A 13,394-nucleotide genomic window follows, 5' to 3' on the forward strand; every position below is an offset into this window, starting at 1 on the left:
TAGCGTTCCAATGGTGAAGAATTGCTTTCTATAAATATTGGGGGCTGCGGGCTGCTCTGGTTGTGCCAGGTAGCCTTCCTGTGAAAGTTGAGCTCTCTGCCTGTCTTCACAGGGAGCGCAGCAGTCCTTGGAGGCAGCGGCTCAGAAGACGGGAGAGCCTCAAAGTTGTATAAATAAAGAGCCGATATGTTCAAACAGCAAAGAATTTTCCACGCGCAAGCTGCACATCGACATGACGCCGTTCCTGAAGGTGGTCTCACACTGAGCCGACGAGGGGTTTTATAGACACAGACACAGGAATGCCAGTTAATACACTTCTGCATGGTACAAAAAAAAAACAGCCTCAGAAGTCCCCCAGAGCTCTGGCTTTATCAGAAGGGACAGAAAATAGGCAGTCTGTAGCACATGAAGAAAGAACAAATTAGGACAGTAATCACAGCCAGCCATCGGGGACAAATCAGTTGGGTGTCTGGTTTGGGTGGCGGGGGGGACGTGGAACAGAGAGGAGAAAGAGTAACTTTGAACCGCCTCATGGCACTGGCACATGGAATTCATTTGCTCTCACAGTCATTGAAATAATGGGGTACTGCCCTACCCCTGCAACTCGGTGGAGCCGGAGTCCCACTGTGGGGAAGACAGATTCTTCTTGGGTTAACTATTTAGAAGTCATCAGCTGCGATTCTCTTCCAGGAGGGCTGGTCGTGTCTTCTCTTCTCTAAGAGCTCATTGATCTCCTAAGCTCCACTTCATTTCTGCTTAAGGGTACAGAGGGTCTCTGTGGGGAGGATGCCGTTTGTCTTTGCAAGCCTGCCTCCTGCACTGGTACATGCCACATGAGAGGTGCCCATTGGCCCACCCTTGTCATCCCATAGTCCTTTGATTTAGGACCCCCCTTCTTTGTCTTCCTCAGAGGTTCCTAGACTGGAAATAAGCAGCCATAAATCACTAAGGGGACAGAGCCAGGCCTGGCCTGGAAGGACCACAGAGCCTTGCTATTATTCCAAGGGCCGCCATCACAGGCCTTTGATCAGAAGCAGCTCAGACAGAAACAGGGAGAGGTGACCAAACCCTTGTGGAGTTCCTGATGGTGGTGCTAGCTAGCACTGCAAACTGGTGGGAAGAGTGCAAGTCCTAGCATCACCCTTTAGACCTCAGCCAATCCAGACATCTTGGGTTTACCTTCTCAGGGCTTCCCCCATTCCAGTTTCACAAAGTGCAGCTTTGGTCAACAGCCATGCATTTGCCTGAATAGGCTGTTTCTCCACTGAGCCCTGCTTTCCTGGGCTTCACTCAGGGAGGCTTCTCCCCAGCAGGACAGTCTGGCAGCAGCCTTTCCTCCTCAGGTTTCTCCAGAGCGGGAAGGTGGACCTCCCGGCTCCATGCCCAAGCCCAACTATAGCATCATTGGCCCACCCTGGAGCCACACAGTTGGGGAATAGGTGTCTCATAAAAGAAATGGGGCCTTAAAAGTGCAAAAAAGGAAGAATCATTCTGAGCAGCAAGACAACTGATGTTTGTTTCAAGTATTCAAAAAGATAATATGGCCAAGCTCTATTACTCACATCAATGGAGCCCTCCCGAGCAATAGATTCGTTCTTCCCTTAGCACTTAAAAGAATGATGGTTGGTTTTTCCTGAAGAGGTGTCATCATCTCCTGCACTGTTCATTCATAGAACCGGTATTTGAGCACCTGCTACTTACTATGTGTCTCGCACATGCTGGGTCCCTGGGATGCATCAGTGAACCAAATTAGTCCAGGAGGCGTGACTTGCCCCAGGTTAGTGCAGGGGACAGACGCTGAACAGATCATTAAAGTGTAGAGTAGCTTGACGGTGACAGTTGTGCAGACAGGGATATGAGATTTCTACTTATGGCATCCAAAAACCACAGAAATCAGAAAAGGCAATTTCACAATAATTTTTCAGTGCAATTTGTGTTCACAATGTTTTTGCTCTCCACCTTTTGTTCAGCAACTTTGACGCAGTGCTACAGGAGGAAAGGGAGTTGTCATTCCTCAGCCCCATTTTCCAGCCTACCCTCCTGAAGACATGGACCTGGTCATGTAGTATGACTCCACAGGGCTCTCGGAGCTTGCACTCGGCCTCCTGCACCCCTGGTCAGTCCCTGGCCAAGAGACCACAGCTCTCTCTGGGGCATTCAGTGCTTACAGCTCTCTTTATGTGGCAGCTCGCAGATTCTCAAGGATGGCTTGGAGAAACACAGTCTTGGGGTCATGCAGACAAGGACAGTAGGCTCAGAGCAGAGCACATGGGCTGTCCTTCCCCCACAGAGCTGGGTAGATGCACCTCATTCATACATTTTATTCATGCATCTCGTGCCCATCCACAGGGCGCTTTATTTTTGTCTGTGTACAGAGCAGAAGCATGGCATGTCACGGGTGACAGCACTCAATAGGAAAGATGCAGGTAGAGGAAGGAGATGGGAAAAGATGCAGATTACCATAACTGCAGCTTTCTGAAGCTCTTGTTGCATGCCAGGCTCTGAGTTTCATATGCATGCGCTCACTGAACTCTTGTGATGAATGAAGAAGCAGGTGCCTTTGTCCTGTTTCATGGATGAGAAAGGTCAGATCTTTTGGTGAAGATGCAAGTTGCTGCATGGCAGAAACAACATTCAAAGCCAGGCAACCCAGGTCCGGAGCCCACACACTCAGTCCAAAACCAACAGCTAACAGATTTCCAACTGGAATGAGGCCAGCAGAAGCACTGCCTTCCTTGTCAGCCAAGCATCCAAGCATCCCTCAAAACTGCCACCCCTGTGCATGCATGTCTGCAGTCAGCTGGCAGATTCACTGACGCTTGGAAGTCTCTGCTAGAGCTCTGAAGAGTTGTCTCTCTAAGCGATCAAACATTTCCCTTTGGCCAGCATGTATGGAGCATATCAGACATGTGCTAAGCTCCAAGGATTGCAAGCATGGGTCATCTCCACCCTTGACATTCTAAAACTGAACAATGAAATGAGCCATGTCAACATAGAATGTGCGGAAGAGATAGGCAGAGGCGGCTGTGGGGGAGACTCATTCATTTCTCAGTTGCAACATGTGAAGTTTAAGAACCTCCTTACAAGGCCCGGTACAGTGCCCAGTGGCCAAATTCTCCTCTTGCAAGTGCCAAGATCCTGTATGGATGCCGGTCCTTGTCCCGGCTACTCCGCTTCCCATCCAGCTTCCTGAATGTGGCCTAGGACGGCAATAGAGGATGGCCCAAAGCCTTGGGATCCTGCATCCACATAGGAGACCTGGAGGAGGCTTCTGGCTCCTCAGATTAGCTCAGCTCCAGCATTGCGGCCACTTGTGGAGTGAACCAGCAGATGTAATATCTGAACCAGCAGATGTAATATCTTCCTCTGTGTATCTCCTCTCTATAAATCTGTACTTCCAAGAAAAATAGATAAATCTTACAGAATAAAAAAGCAACAGAAGAAGAACCTCCTGACAGCACTGAAGGCAACATGATTCATCCATGTTAGAGGACACCCTGCTTCTATCAGGCATTTCAGGAAGCATAACTGATGTCAAGGGGACATGGGTTATGCCCAGACAATGTAAGGAGGTAGAAATGAGTGTCCTACCATGTAGCTGTCACAGGCAGGCACATGAGCCCTCAGCTGCAGGGAGGGCAGAGAAAACTGTCTGAACATGGGCATGAGAGCCAGGCATGCCTGGACTTGGAGCATGGAGCAGCCACTGCCTGTTTTTGAGTCAGATTGGTCTCAGGTTTTGCCCAGGCAAGCAAGTGCCAGTACATGGCAGCAAGCACACAGGATGGCTGCTGCTGCCACTGGGTCTTGGGTCACTTCAGGGATGCACTGCATAGGTGAAAAAGACTGAGAGCAACCCGGAAATAGTGCTTGGCTTTGTGGTCCAAAGAGGGAGGGCACTGCTGCTGAGCTAAGTCCTGGTTCCCAGCAACATGGAGAATTGCTTTGTTAACTAGCTGGCAGACAGTTATAGAGGGATCCTGGGCTGCTCACTGGACCTAATGAATCCAGGAGCACAGTATACCATTTCCAAAAAAGGACCTCAGGATATCGAGTCAGCTGCATTTCCTAAAAGAGGCCCTGGATTAAGTGGTGCATTCTCCATCTTAAGGTGCCTGACCAGTAGTTGGTAAAGCCCGGGCTTTCTCTGACCCTGAATGACCTTGTCGCTCCCTAATAAAACAGAGATAATAATACTGGGACCTCCGTGCCGGCCTCTCACCAGTGAGGTGAGCCTTCTATGAAATCAGCATTTTCAAAGACCGTTCACATCTATAAAGAACTCAATTCACAAGGGAGAAAGGAACAAACAGCCACTGATGCCTGCCACGGGCCAGGCCCTCACAGATTGAAGATCATTTTATCTTTTCACCCGCCTTTCTGGTTACTGTGCCAAACCCCACAGTGCAGATGAAGAAACTGAGGCACAGAGATCGTCGGAGACATGGCTGACAGCGGAGGGAGCTGGGATTTAAAGCCACAGAACCCAAGGCACCTGCGATCTCTAGGATCTCTCTGCTCGATTCCTAGGAAGAATTTAATTGCACATCTTTGTTCTGCCTTCAGAATGCCATACGAGAGCCAAGAGCTGATGATGTATTTCCATCTTGATCTCACACATTACCTTAGGATTCTGCCATTTTTTTTTTTCACTAAAGACAAGCCATGGGGCTTGCATGGTGGCATAACAAGTTAATTCTTAATCTGCAGCAGCAATATCTCATATGGGCCACTGGTTCATGCCCTGGAAGTCCCACTTTCGATCTAGCTCCTTACTTATGGCCTGAGAAAGCAGTGGAGGAAGGCTCAGGTCCTTGGGCCCATGCACCCACATGGGAGAGACAGAGAAGTTCCTGACTCCTAGCTTCAGATCGGCTCAAGTCTGGATGTTGCAGCCATTTGACTAGTGAACCAGTGGATGGAAGATATCTGCCTCTGTGTGTGTGTGTTCTTCTATCTCTGTAAGTCTGCCTTTCCAATATAAAATAAACCATTTTTTTTAAAGTCGGTGAGGTCTTTTGAAAACTTACACCACCTGAAGTTGATACATTCAAATGAGATACTGATTTTCTTCCATTATTAAGAGAGCATAGTCATTTATGTGTGTGTGTCATGCAGTCTGTTACACGGAATTTCCAAAGGTATTTTCCTGGCTAAGCCTTCCAGGAACTCAGTGCAATCTTTGGCACCACTCCCATTTCACAGACGAGGAAGCTGAGCTCAATGATATGTCATGCCAACTAGCTGGAGACAGGCTGGAATCCCTCCTGTTGATTTCTGCATCCCACGCTACTCTGTTCTCTGGGTCTCTCTAGGCTGCTGTGGGCTTGGAGTTTTCGAGGGATGCTAAGTGTGACAGTAGAGGTTTGGATGGTGGGGTTGGGGGCGGGGGACAGTAGACAAGTTGAGATTCAGCTGTTCAGTAACCGCTAGGATACACAGCATGTCAAGTGCCTGAGTTAGGACACCTGGACAGGATCTTACTCCCAGCAGCTCTAGAGTCAGCATTCGCATGTGCAGCTGGCAGAGTGACGGCCTCTCCCTGCTCCGGCCTGTAAGACTGCGCCTCTGAGTGCTCTGTTGAAACCTAATTCAGTCCTCCCACTGGTTTGCTAACACTCTTCACCATATCCCAAGGCCTTCCCACTATCAGCGATGTGTTTTTCTTCCAAAGAAAATACCTTTTTCAATGCAGAGTTTAAAAAAAAAAAACCTACAAACTGCAGCTTACAAGACGTGGGTCTTATCAAATCCCTACTGCCCACACATTGCAGCCATATGTAAGTCTCCCTCACTGGTATGGCTGCTTCCTCTGCTGGAAACAGGTCTACCTTCCCTTTGCTGCAAGGCTCAGCACTGCCTGGCAGACACCTGTTGTTGTTTGCCTCCATATTTGTCACACTGCATGGCCACTGTGAAATTTCTTGTCATTTCCCCAGGAGTCAGGGAGCTCGAAAGACACAGATCTGTCATCTTTGTGTGCCCCTTGTGGCTGGCATGGTGCCTGCCATGCAGCAGACCCTCTATAAAACTCATCAGCTGGATGAACAGAGGATGGATGTTAGTGAGGTTTGTGTTACTGCAACAAGATACCCGAGGTCATTAACTTTATGTAGAAAAGGGTTTACTTACAGTTTTTGAGGTTTAAAATCCCAGACCAGGCAAGGTGGGCATTGGTTTGTCCTGGAGTGCAATGGGGCATGAGTGTGTGTGAGAATGTGTGTGTGTGTGTGTGTGTGTGTACATCACCAGAGAGACCAAAGGACCTCCCACCATGCACACTACCCCCCCACACACACAAAGGTCCTGCTTCCTCCCAGTAGCATGCCCTAAGGGACTCCACTCCTAATCCTGGACCCTTGGGGACACCTAAATTATCTAAACCACAGTAAAGAGCCAAGTGACAGAGCTAGGATTTAAATTTTCACTCTCTCCGTTTCACCCTCTCTCCAGCCACTGCAGGTTCAGCATTCCTAATCTGAAAATCCCAAACCTCTTGAGTACTGCATGACTCAAGTGGCGAATTTCACATCTGACCTCACACTGCAGTCAACACACAAAAACCATGGTGTAAAGTCACCAACATGCCATGTGTGTAAAATGTTTATGAGATGAAAATAAATCCTGTGTTTAGATTGGGGCCCCATCCCCAAGATGTCTCATGTATATGTAAATATTCCAAAATCCAAGAAATCCCAAGTCACTCCTGGTTCCAGGCATTTCTGGGGACAGCGTTCAACTTGTCGTAGCGCTGTTCAGTCAATCCATTCGTCACTCATATAGAAAAATGACAGGATCTGTTTAGCTTTGGTTTGTTAAATCCAAATTTTGAGTCTGAAAGAGTCTCAGCAGCTTTTAAAAATTTTGAGTATAAAACAGGGAATGTCCCAGTCGCTCAGTTCCTGTCCCTCAGACAACCTCTCTTGCTGGGCCAGGCTTTCTGCAGCTGTGCGATGCATGTTTTCATGGAAGCAAACACAAATACACATTTTCTGCACATGTTTGCACATTAGACACATTGTTCAGACTCTTACTACTTTTTTTTTGGCTTGGTGTTTCCTGGAATTCTTTCCATATTAATCCATAAAGAAAAGTCTATTTCTCTTGAATGGCTACATAGTATTCCATGGTGTAAATTAGCAAAGTTTTCTATAGTCCTCAATTGGAAGGCATTTAAGTTGTTTCCGATCTTTAGTAATGAATGGATGCTCTTAAGTACAAATTACTTCACACATGTGTTCATATATCTCAAAAGTAAGAGGTTTTTGATATTTTTCTAAGCAGCATATAACTGAATGGATAGGATATCAAATTAGGATTTTTTTTTTCCCTAACGAAGATTCAACTGAAGATTCTTTCCAGGTCCCTAACTTTTTCTGCCTCTATCTTCCCGACTGGGAAATGAGACTGTGAGTCATTTCCAAAGGAGCAGGAAGGTACAGGCATTGGTGCAGAGATGGAGTCACCACTGGGGACACCTGCATCCCAGATGGGAGTGCCTAGCTCAGGGCCAGGCACCTTGCTTCCAGTCCTACTTCCTGCTAACGCACATCCCGGCAGGCAGCACATGATGGCTCAAGCACCTGGGTCCCTGCCACCTATATGGGAGACCTGAATGGAGTTCTGGCCTCCTCACTTCAGTCTAACCTGGCTCTGGCTGGCTGTTGCAGGTGTTTAAAGTGAACCAGCTGATAAAAACTCTTTCTGTGTCTCTCTCTGCCTTCCAAATAAAATGACAATAAATAGATTGATAATTTTTTAAGTACGTGAAAAAGCATAATTAAGTGCTAAGTTTATTTCAGTGCCAAAAAAAATTGCAATCCCAGCACAACTTTTCAGAATGCATGTTTTCCATAAATTTTTGAAAGATGGCCATTGTTCTTGCTCCCAGAAGCTGGTGTAGCTTTGTGTTGCTGAGACTGAAGGTTTGTCCTTCTGGACTTCAAAATTCCTGCAAAGGAGGAAGCCTCTCAAATATTTGTTTTCTCTTCCAGGCTTTTGCATAAGTAATTTACTGTGACTGAGGCAAGTGTCCTTGCAATATTTTTTTTCTTAAATCTTTCCATTTCTTCTGAGATGGATCTGGTTTATGCCACAACCAAATCGGCTTTGTCTCCAAAAGGAGAAGCCCAAAGGAAGGAAAATTATTGACCTACTGTAGCTTTTATATATCTGTGGCTCACACTAATCAAAGTGTGCTAGTGAGCAGCATCCTGGGTAAAAATGTGGCAAGGGCAGGAAGTCGGAGGGGCTAGGAGAGGCGTGATCCCCTCCCAAAGTAGGCTGCACTTGATGAGAGCAAAGCAGTGGTTGTCTCTAGAGGAGCAGGGTGACCCAGTAGAGATGCCCAGAGCCCTGCATGTTACAGGTCAGATGTGTCACTTCGGCTGGTGGGCTGAGTGACATGAGGGAAGCCTCATCAGATGCATGGTCCTGTTCTGGGTCACCAAGTCCACCTGCCGTGCCGCCTAGGCTGCTAGGAAGCTGTTCCCATCCCAGCTCCATGTTGGATCACCTCGGAAACTTCACCCCACTTCCAAAGTCTGATTTTTCTTCAAAGATTTATTTTATTTTCATTTGAAAGGCAGAATTAGAGAGAGAGAGAGAAGGACAGAGAATCATCCATCTGCTAGTTCACTCTCCAGATGACCACAATGGCCAGAGCTGGACCAGTCCAAACCCAGGAGCAAGGAACTTCTGGGTCTCCCACGTGGGTGCAGGAGTCCAAAGATCTGGGCCATCTTCTGCTTTCACAGACCAGAAGTGGAGCAGCCAGAACTCGATCCATTGCACATATGGGATGCCGGCACCACAAGCAGAGGCTTAATTTGCTTCACCTCAGCACCAGCCCCCAGAGTCTAATTTTTGTTGTTGTTGTTTGGCATCAGGTCGAGGGAATCATGTTGTTTCATAAACTCCTTAAATTATTTGAATGGGTGGCCAGGGTTGAAAACTACTGTTACAGAGACTTCTGGGTAGTGACCCTGCAGTCAACTTGCGAGCTGCAGGAGAAGGAAGACAGCACCAAATGTTGACTACAAGCTGTAGTCCCTGAGGCATGCAGCGAAGAGCCCAACTGGCTCCACAGCCACCTGACCCCGTGGCTGCCTGTCCTCAAGCCTCAGTGCCTTCCATGGGTCTCTCAGGCAAAGTTCCAAGTCCTAACCTGCCAGCAAGGCCTTCGGAATCTGACACCCTGCCCCACTCCCCATCTCTCAATCTGCTCCAGTCATGCCAGTCCTCCCGGGAATTCCCAGAGATGCCCTGCTTCCTCCTGCCTCTTGGCTCTTATTCCCACCACCCAGTAAACTTTCACTTCCTCCGGACCACCACGCAGATCAGTGAGGCAAAGGCCCATCACTTCAAGTATAGCCAGGAACCTAGCAGTGGCTCCCTGCGGCCTCCCTGGCCACTGCAGGTAGAAAATGGGGACCAGGCAGATGGAGCATCTAAGAAAGCTGGGTCCCTTGAACCCGGGGCCTGGAGCACAGCAGCACTTGCACTTGGGGGGAATCTCACTGTTGTCTGCTGTGTGCTAACCCAACAGGGCAGTGGAGAACTGGGCTCTCAGGACGAAGCAGGAGGACCCCTTGGAGAAAATGACCCAAAAGGCCAAGGTAAGAGGCAGTCGGGCCATGGCAGGGGGCAGAGCAGAGTGGGGGCATACTGTCAACACAGCCATTGTCTGATAAGTTCCGTTGCCTGTCGGGGTAGGGCAGGAAGTGGGAACACGGTCACTGATGGGAGGATCCCTTGCCTGCCAGCTGTTGCGAATTGATGGAAAAGAGAGGAGACTTTGGGGCTCTTAGAGACGGCCACCACCAGGCATCTGCACCTCTCTTTTCGATGGAGGGGATGGGAGAGGAGAGATGACTTGCCCATGAGATGCATGAGGGTCCAGCCTATGAAGGACATGACCTCTAGACACCCAGCCTATGTCATCCACAGTCCTGGGTAGTGAGGGCTTGTTGGTGCTGCTTCCTCCCAAACAGGTATCGTTGCATCTGATGGAAGGTGATGCTGAGGCTATGAACTATTGGGTCCAGGGCCTCTGGGCATTTTCTTCTAGTTGACTCCCCAATCCCTGAGGTAGACTCTGTCTGAGCCCTTTCCTGGGGACACCGAGCTGTTTTGCGTAAGGCTTCTTTTGACTTGACCCAAGTAGCCAGAGAGACTGGAGGTGGCCAGAAGCAGGGGCTGGACAGACCTGGGCTTGCTGCTGTACAGATGTAGCCAACAGAGGGAGCTCTTCCGGGGATTCCAGCTGGTGCTGTGCACCTGAGGTATAGGCTGCATCCACCAGCACCAGGCCCCTTTACTTCCTTGGCTCTCTCACTAAAGACAACACTATGGGACCCCAGCAGCAACGCTAGTCTACCCGATTGAGAGCCTGGGCCCTGGCATTGAGCTGCTTCTGCCATAACCTCTCCCTGCCTCTATGACTTCATCTGCTTACACTCTCCCCCTCGTGAAGTTGCATGAGGAACAACGAAGTATACACATCGAGTAGGTTTTAATGAGTATTCGTCTTGGATATCACGGTGAATACATGTCTACCCTCCCCAGTCACTGTTGACCAACCTCTGAAAGATCACTCAGACTCCCCTTGTCTCCTCTTGACCCTGGTGCGCTTCGGGAGACCAAATAGGCAAATGAGATTTTGCCTTAAACTTCATATTTTTCTGTTTATTATCTGCTTCTTTTTCTTTCCGTTGAAGTCCTAGTCAAAAATAGCCATGTTTTATACCGATTTTTACATGTTTCTTATTTATCGGAGAGGCAGAGAAACAGAGGAAGAGAGCACCCACGCTCATACACACTAGTTCACTCCCTTACATGCCAACAATGGCCAAAGCCAGGAGCCAGGACCCCGGTCCGGAGACAGGAACCCACTGCAGGAGCCAACCCTGCTGCTTCCTAGGCTTTGCATTACCAGGAAACGGGAGTCACGAGCCGGTCACACCCAAGGACTCTAACGGGCATCTTAACGAGTAGCCTGCCAAGCCAATGCTCTATCCCCCAATACTACTTTTTAAACACCTCACTGTTTCTGGATTCAGAAAGTCCATGGGGTGGGGAAGGGAACAGGCAACTTGGCAAAGCAGTTAGGATGCCACTTGGGACCCCACATCCCTTATCCGAGTGCCTGCCTCTGCTTCCAGTTCCAACTCCAGGCAACAGCATGGATGGCTCAAGCGCTTCAGTCACCTCCATTTTAATTAATTAAGTTTTTTATATTGCAGAGACAGAGTTACATTAAGAGCAAAGGGAGGGGAGGAAGAAAGCGAGAACATCTATCCCCGGGCTCATTGCCCAAGCGGCCACAACAGCCAGATTTGGTCTGGTCAAAAGCCAGGAGCTTCCTCCCAGGTCTCCCACACTGGTGCAGGGACCTAAGGAGCTGGGCCAACCTCCACTGCTTTTCCAGCACATAGGCAGGGAGCTGGGTCAGTTAGCGAAACAGCTGAGACTTGAACCGGCACCTATATGGGACACAGGTACTACAGGCAGAGGTTTACTCTGTTATACCACCCTGCCAGCCCCTCTACTCTCCATTTTCAAAGCTGAGTGACACTTTCTAGGGAAATGCATTCCAGTCTTCAGCTCATCCCTATTGGAAGTCAGACATGCAGATAGTGGACACAGACGATGCTTCCAGTTCTTAACCAAGTGCAGTGGAGGCTGTAGGCAACACAGAATGTGGTGAAACTAAGCAAGGACCAAGTCAATCAAGACAGGTTTCCTGTCTCATGACGAAAAGGCAGCCTCTGGTTGAGTTTCCAAAAGGTTGTTCAGACAATTTTCAGGGCCATGAAATGACATTGCAGAAAATTAAAGAAGGCATTTGCCTGTCCTGAATGATAAATGCTAATGTTTAAAGAGGATTTCAAGTCTTTGAAGAAATTTTTAAAAAGGAGGAAGTACCAAAGAATTTAACTATTTAAGGATCAATTTCTCCTCTCAGAGCTTTAAGGCTAGTTGTCATGACTTTTTTTCCTACTCTGAATTAGGCAATGATCTTCCAGGTTAATCATAAGCAGTGAGCCAGTAGCACCTCTGGTTTTGGATATGGTGAGAATTCTCCATGCAAGCTTTCCAAAGACAGCTCAAATCTGTAACCTCCAAGTAGACAGTGATTTGGGAAATACTTCCCGTTTTAAGTACAAAACTTTCTCCCGGAAGAAAGGGACATTTCAATTCCTGCCTCCGAGGCCCTTCATGCTCCAACTTCAGCATGTATTAGAGACACCTGGAAGGTTTCTTTAGCAATGCACACACCCCCACAAGTCTGTTTAATTAGATCTGGGCTGAGGTTGGGCAGCTGGTGTTTTAAATAAGATTCCAGGTGATTGCAAAGCCTGGCAGTCCCTGGGAGGCCCCACGAATGGCCCCACTAGTTGGGTCTTAGCTACCCACATGGGAGACCTGGCTCGAGCTCCTGGCTCCTAGCTTTGACCTGGCCCTCACTGGGCCTGGCTCCTAGTATTTTATTTCTCTGAATCGGGCAGTGACTCAATTTAATCTATTATTTTGAAAATAATGGAGCGGGAGGGGAAGGCAAGGGGTTCATGGACAGGCGCTATTGGAAGTACCTTCACTAAGACTGAGAGCACTGAACATGGGGCAGACATTTGGCACAGTGGTTAACACATAGCTTGGGCCACCTGCAAGCCATAGTGGAATCCCCAGGTTTGCGTCCTGGTCCTGCTCCCAGCTTCCAGCTAGTGCACACCCACGGGGTCAGTATATGATAGATCAAGTGGTAGGGTCCCTGCCCCCCCGTGAGGCCTAGATAGCGTTCTTAGTTCCTGGCTTTGGCCTGGTCCAATCCCAACTGTGGCAGGTACTGGAGGCATGAAGCAACAGATGGACGAATCTCCCTCCCAATCTTCTTTTAAATAAATGGGAAAAAAAATTTAACAGTACTGTTGATGGGGTCTGATTGCCTGCATTCCAACCATAGCCCCAGCATGTAGGGAGCATCTCTGATCGTTTCCCTTCATCTGTACACAGGAAACACTAGTAGTTCTTGTTTTGCATGGTTGTGACATGCAGTAGCTGATCCATGTGACCACACTTGGAACAACAGCTGTCAGTCACAGCTGAGGTGCCCAGGAAAGAGCTTGCTCTCCATCTGGGTTTGAACCTTAATTATCGTAGCCACAATTTGCCCCTTGTCAGACAAGCTGTGTTCTAAGGCAGTCACAAAAGACTTCTTTACTTTTGAAATCAGTCTTGTTGTAGGACTCATTGCTTGCCCTTAGGGATGCATTTAGTTCTTTACTTAAGTCCAGGAGAGGGCAGCAGACCCAAAAAGAATAAGGCCTCCTAAGGCCTGCAGAACAGGAGACAGAAGCCAATCATGGGCCCACAGCTGTCTTTGTTTATAAGGT

The 13,394-nt window shown here is 48.4% G+C and overlaps 1 protein-coding gene across 1 annotated transcript in view; it reads left to right on the forward strand.

The window, feature by feature from the left end:
- The window catches only part of KIAA2012 (KIAA2012 ortholog), a 123,160-nt gene that overhangs the window by 79,672 nt on the left and 30,094 nt on the right, over positions 1 to 13,394 (forward strand). Inside the window, exon 14 of the mRNA XM_058664287.1 lies at positions 113 to 250. Coding sequence (XP_058520270.1) covers positions 113 to 250 — 138 coding nt within the window. The remainder of the gene's footprint in view (positions 1 to 112; positions 251 to 13,394) is intronic.

The sequence above is a fragment of the Ochotona princeps genome, chromosome 5 (genome assembly GCF_030435755.1).
Source record: "Ochotona princeps isolate mOchPri1 chromosome 5, mOchPri1.hap1, whole genome shotgun sequence".
NCBI classification, from domain to species: domain Eukaryota; kingdom Metazoa; phylum Chordata; class Mammalia; order Lagomorpha; family Ochotonidae; genus Ochotona; species Ochotona princeps.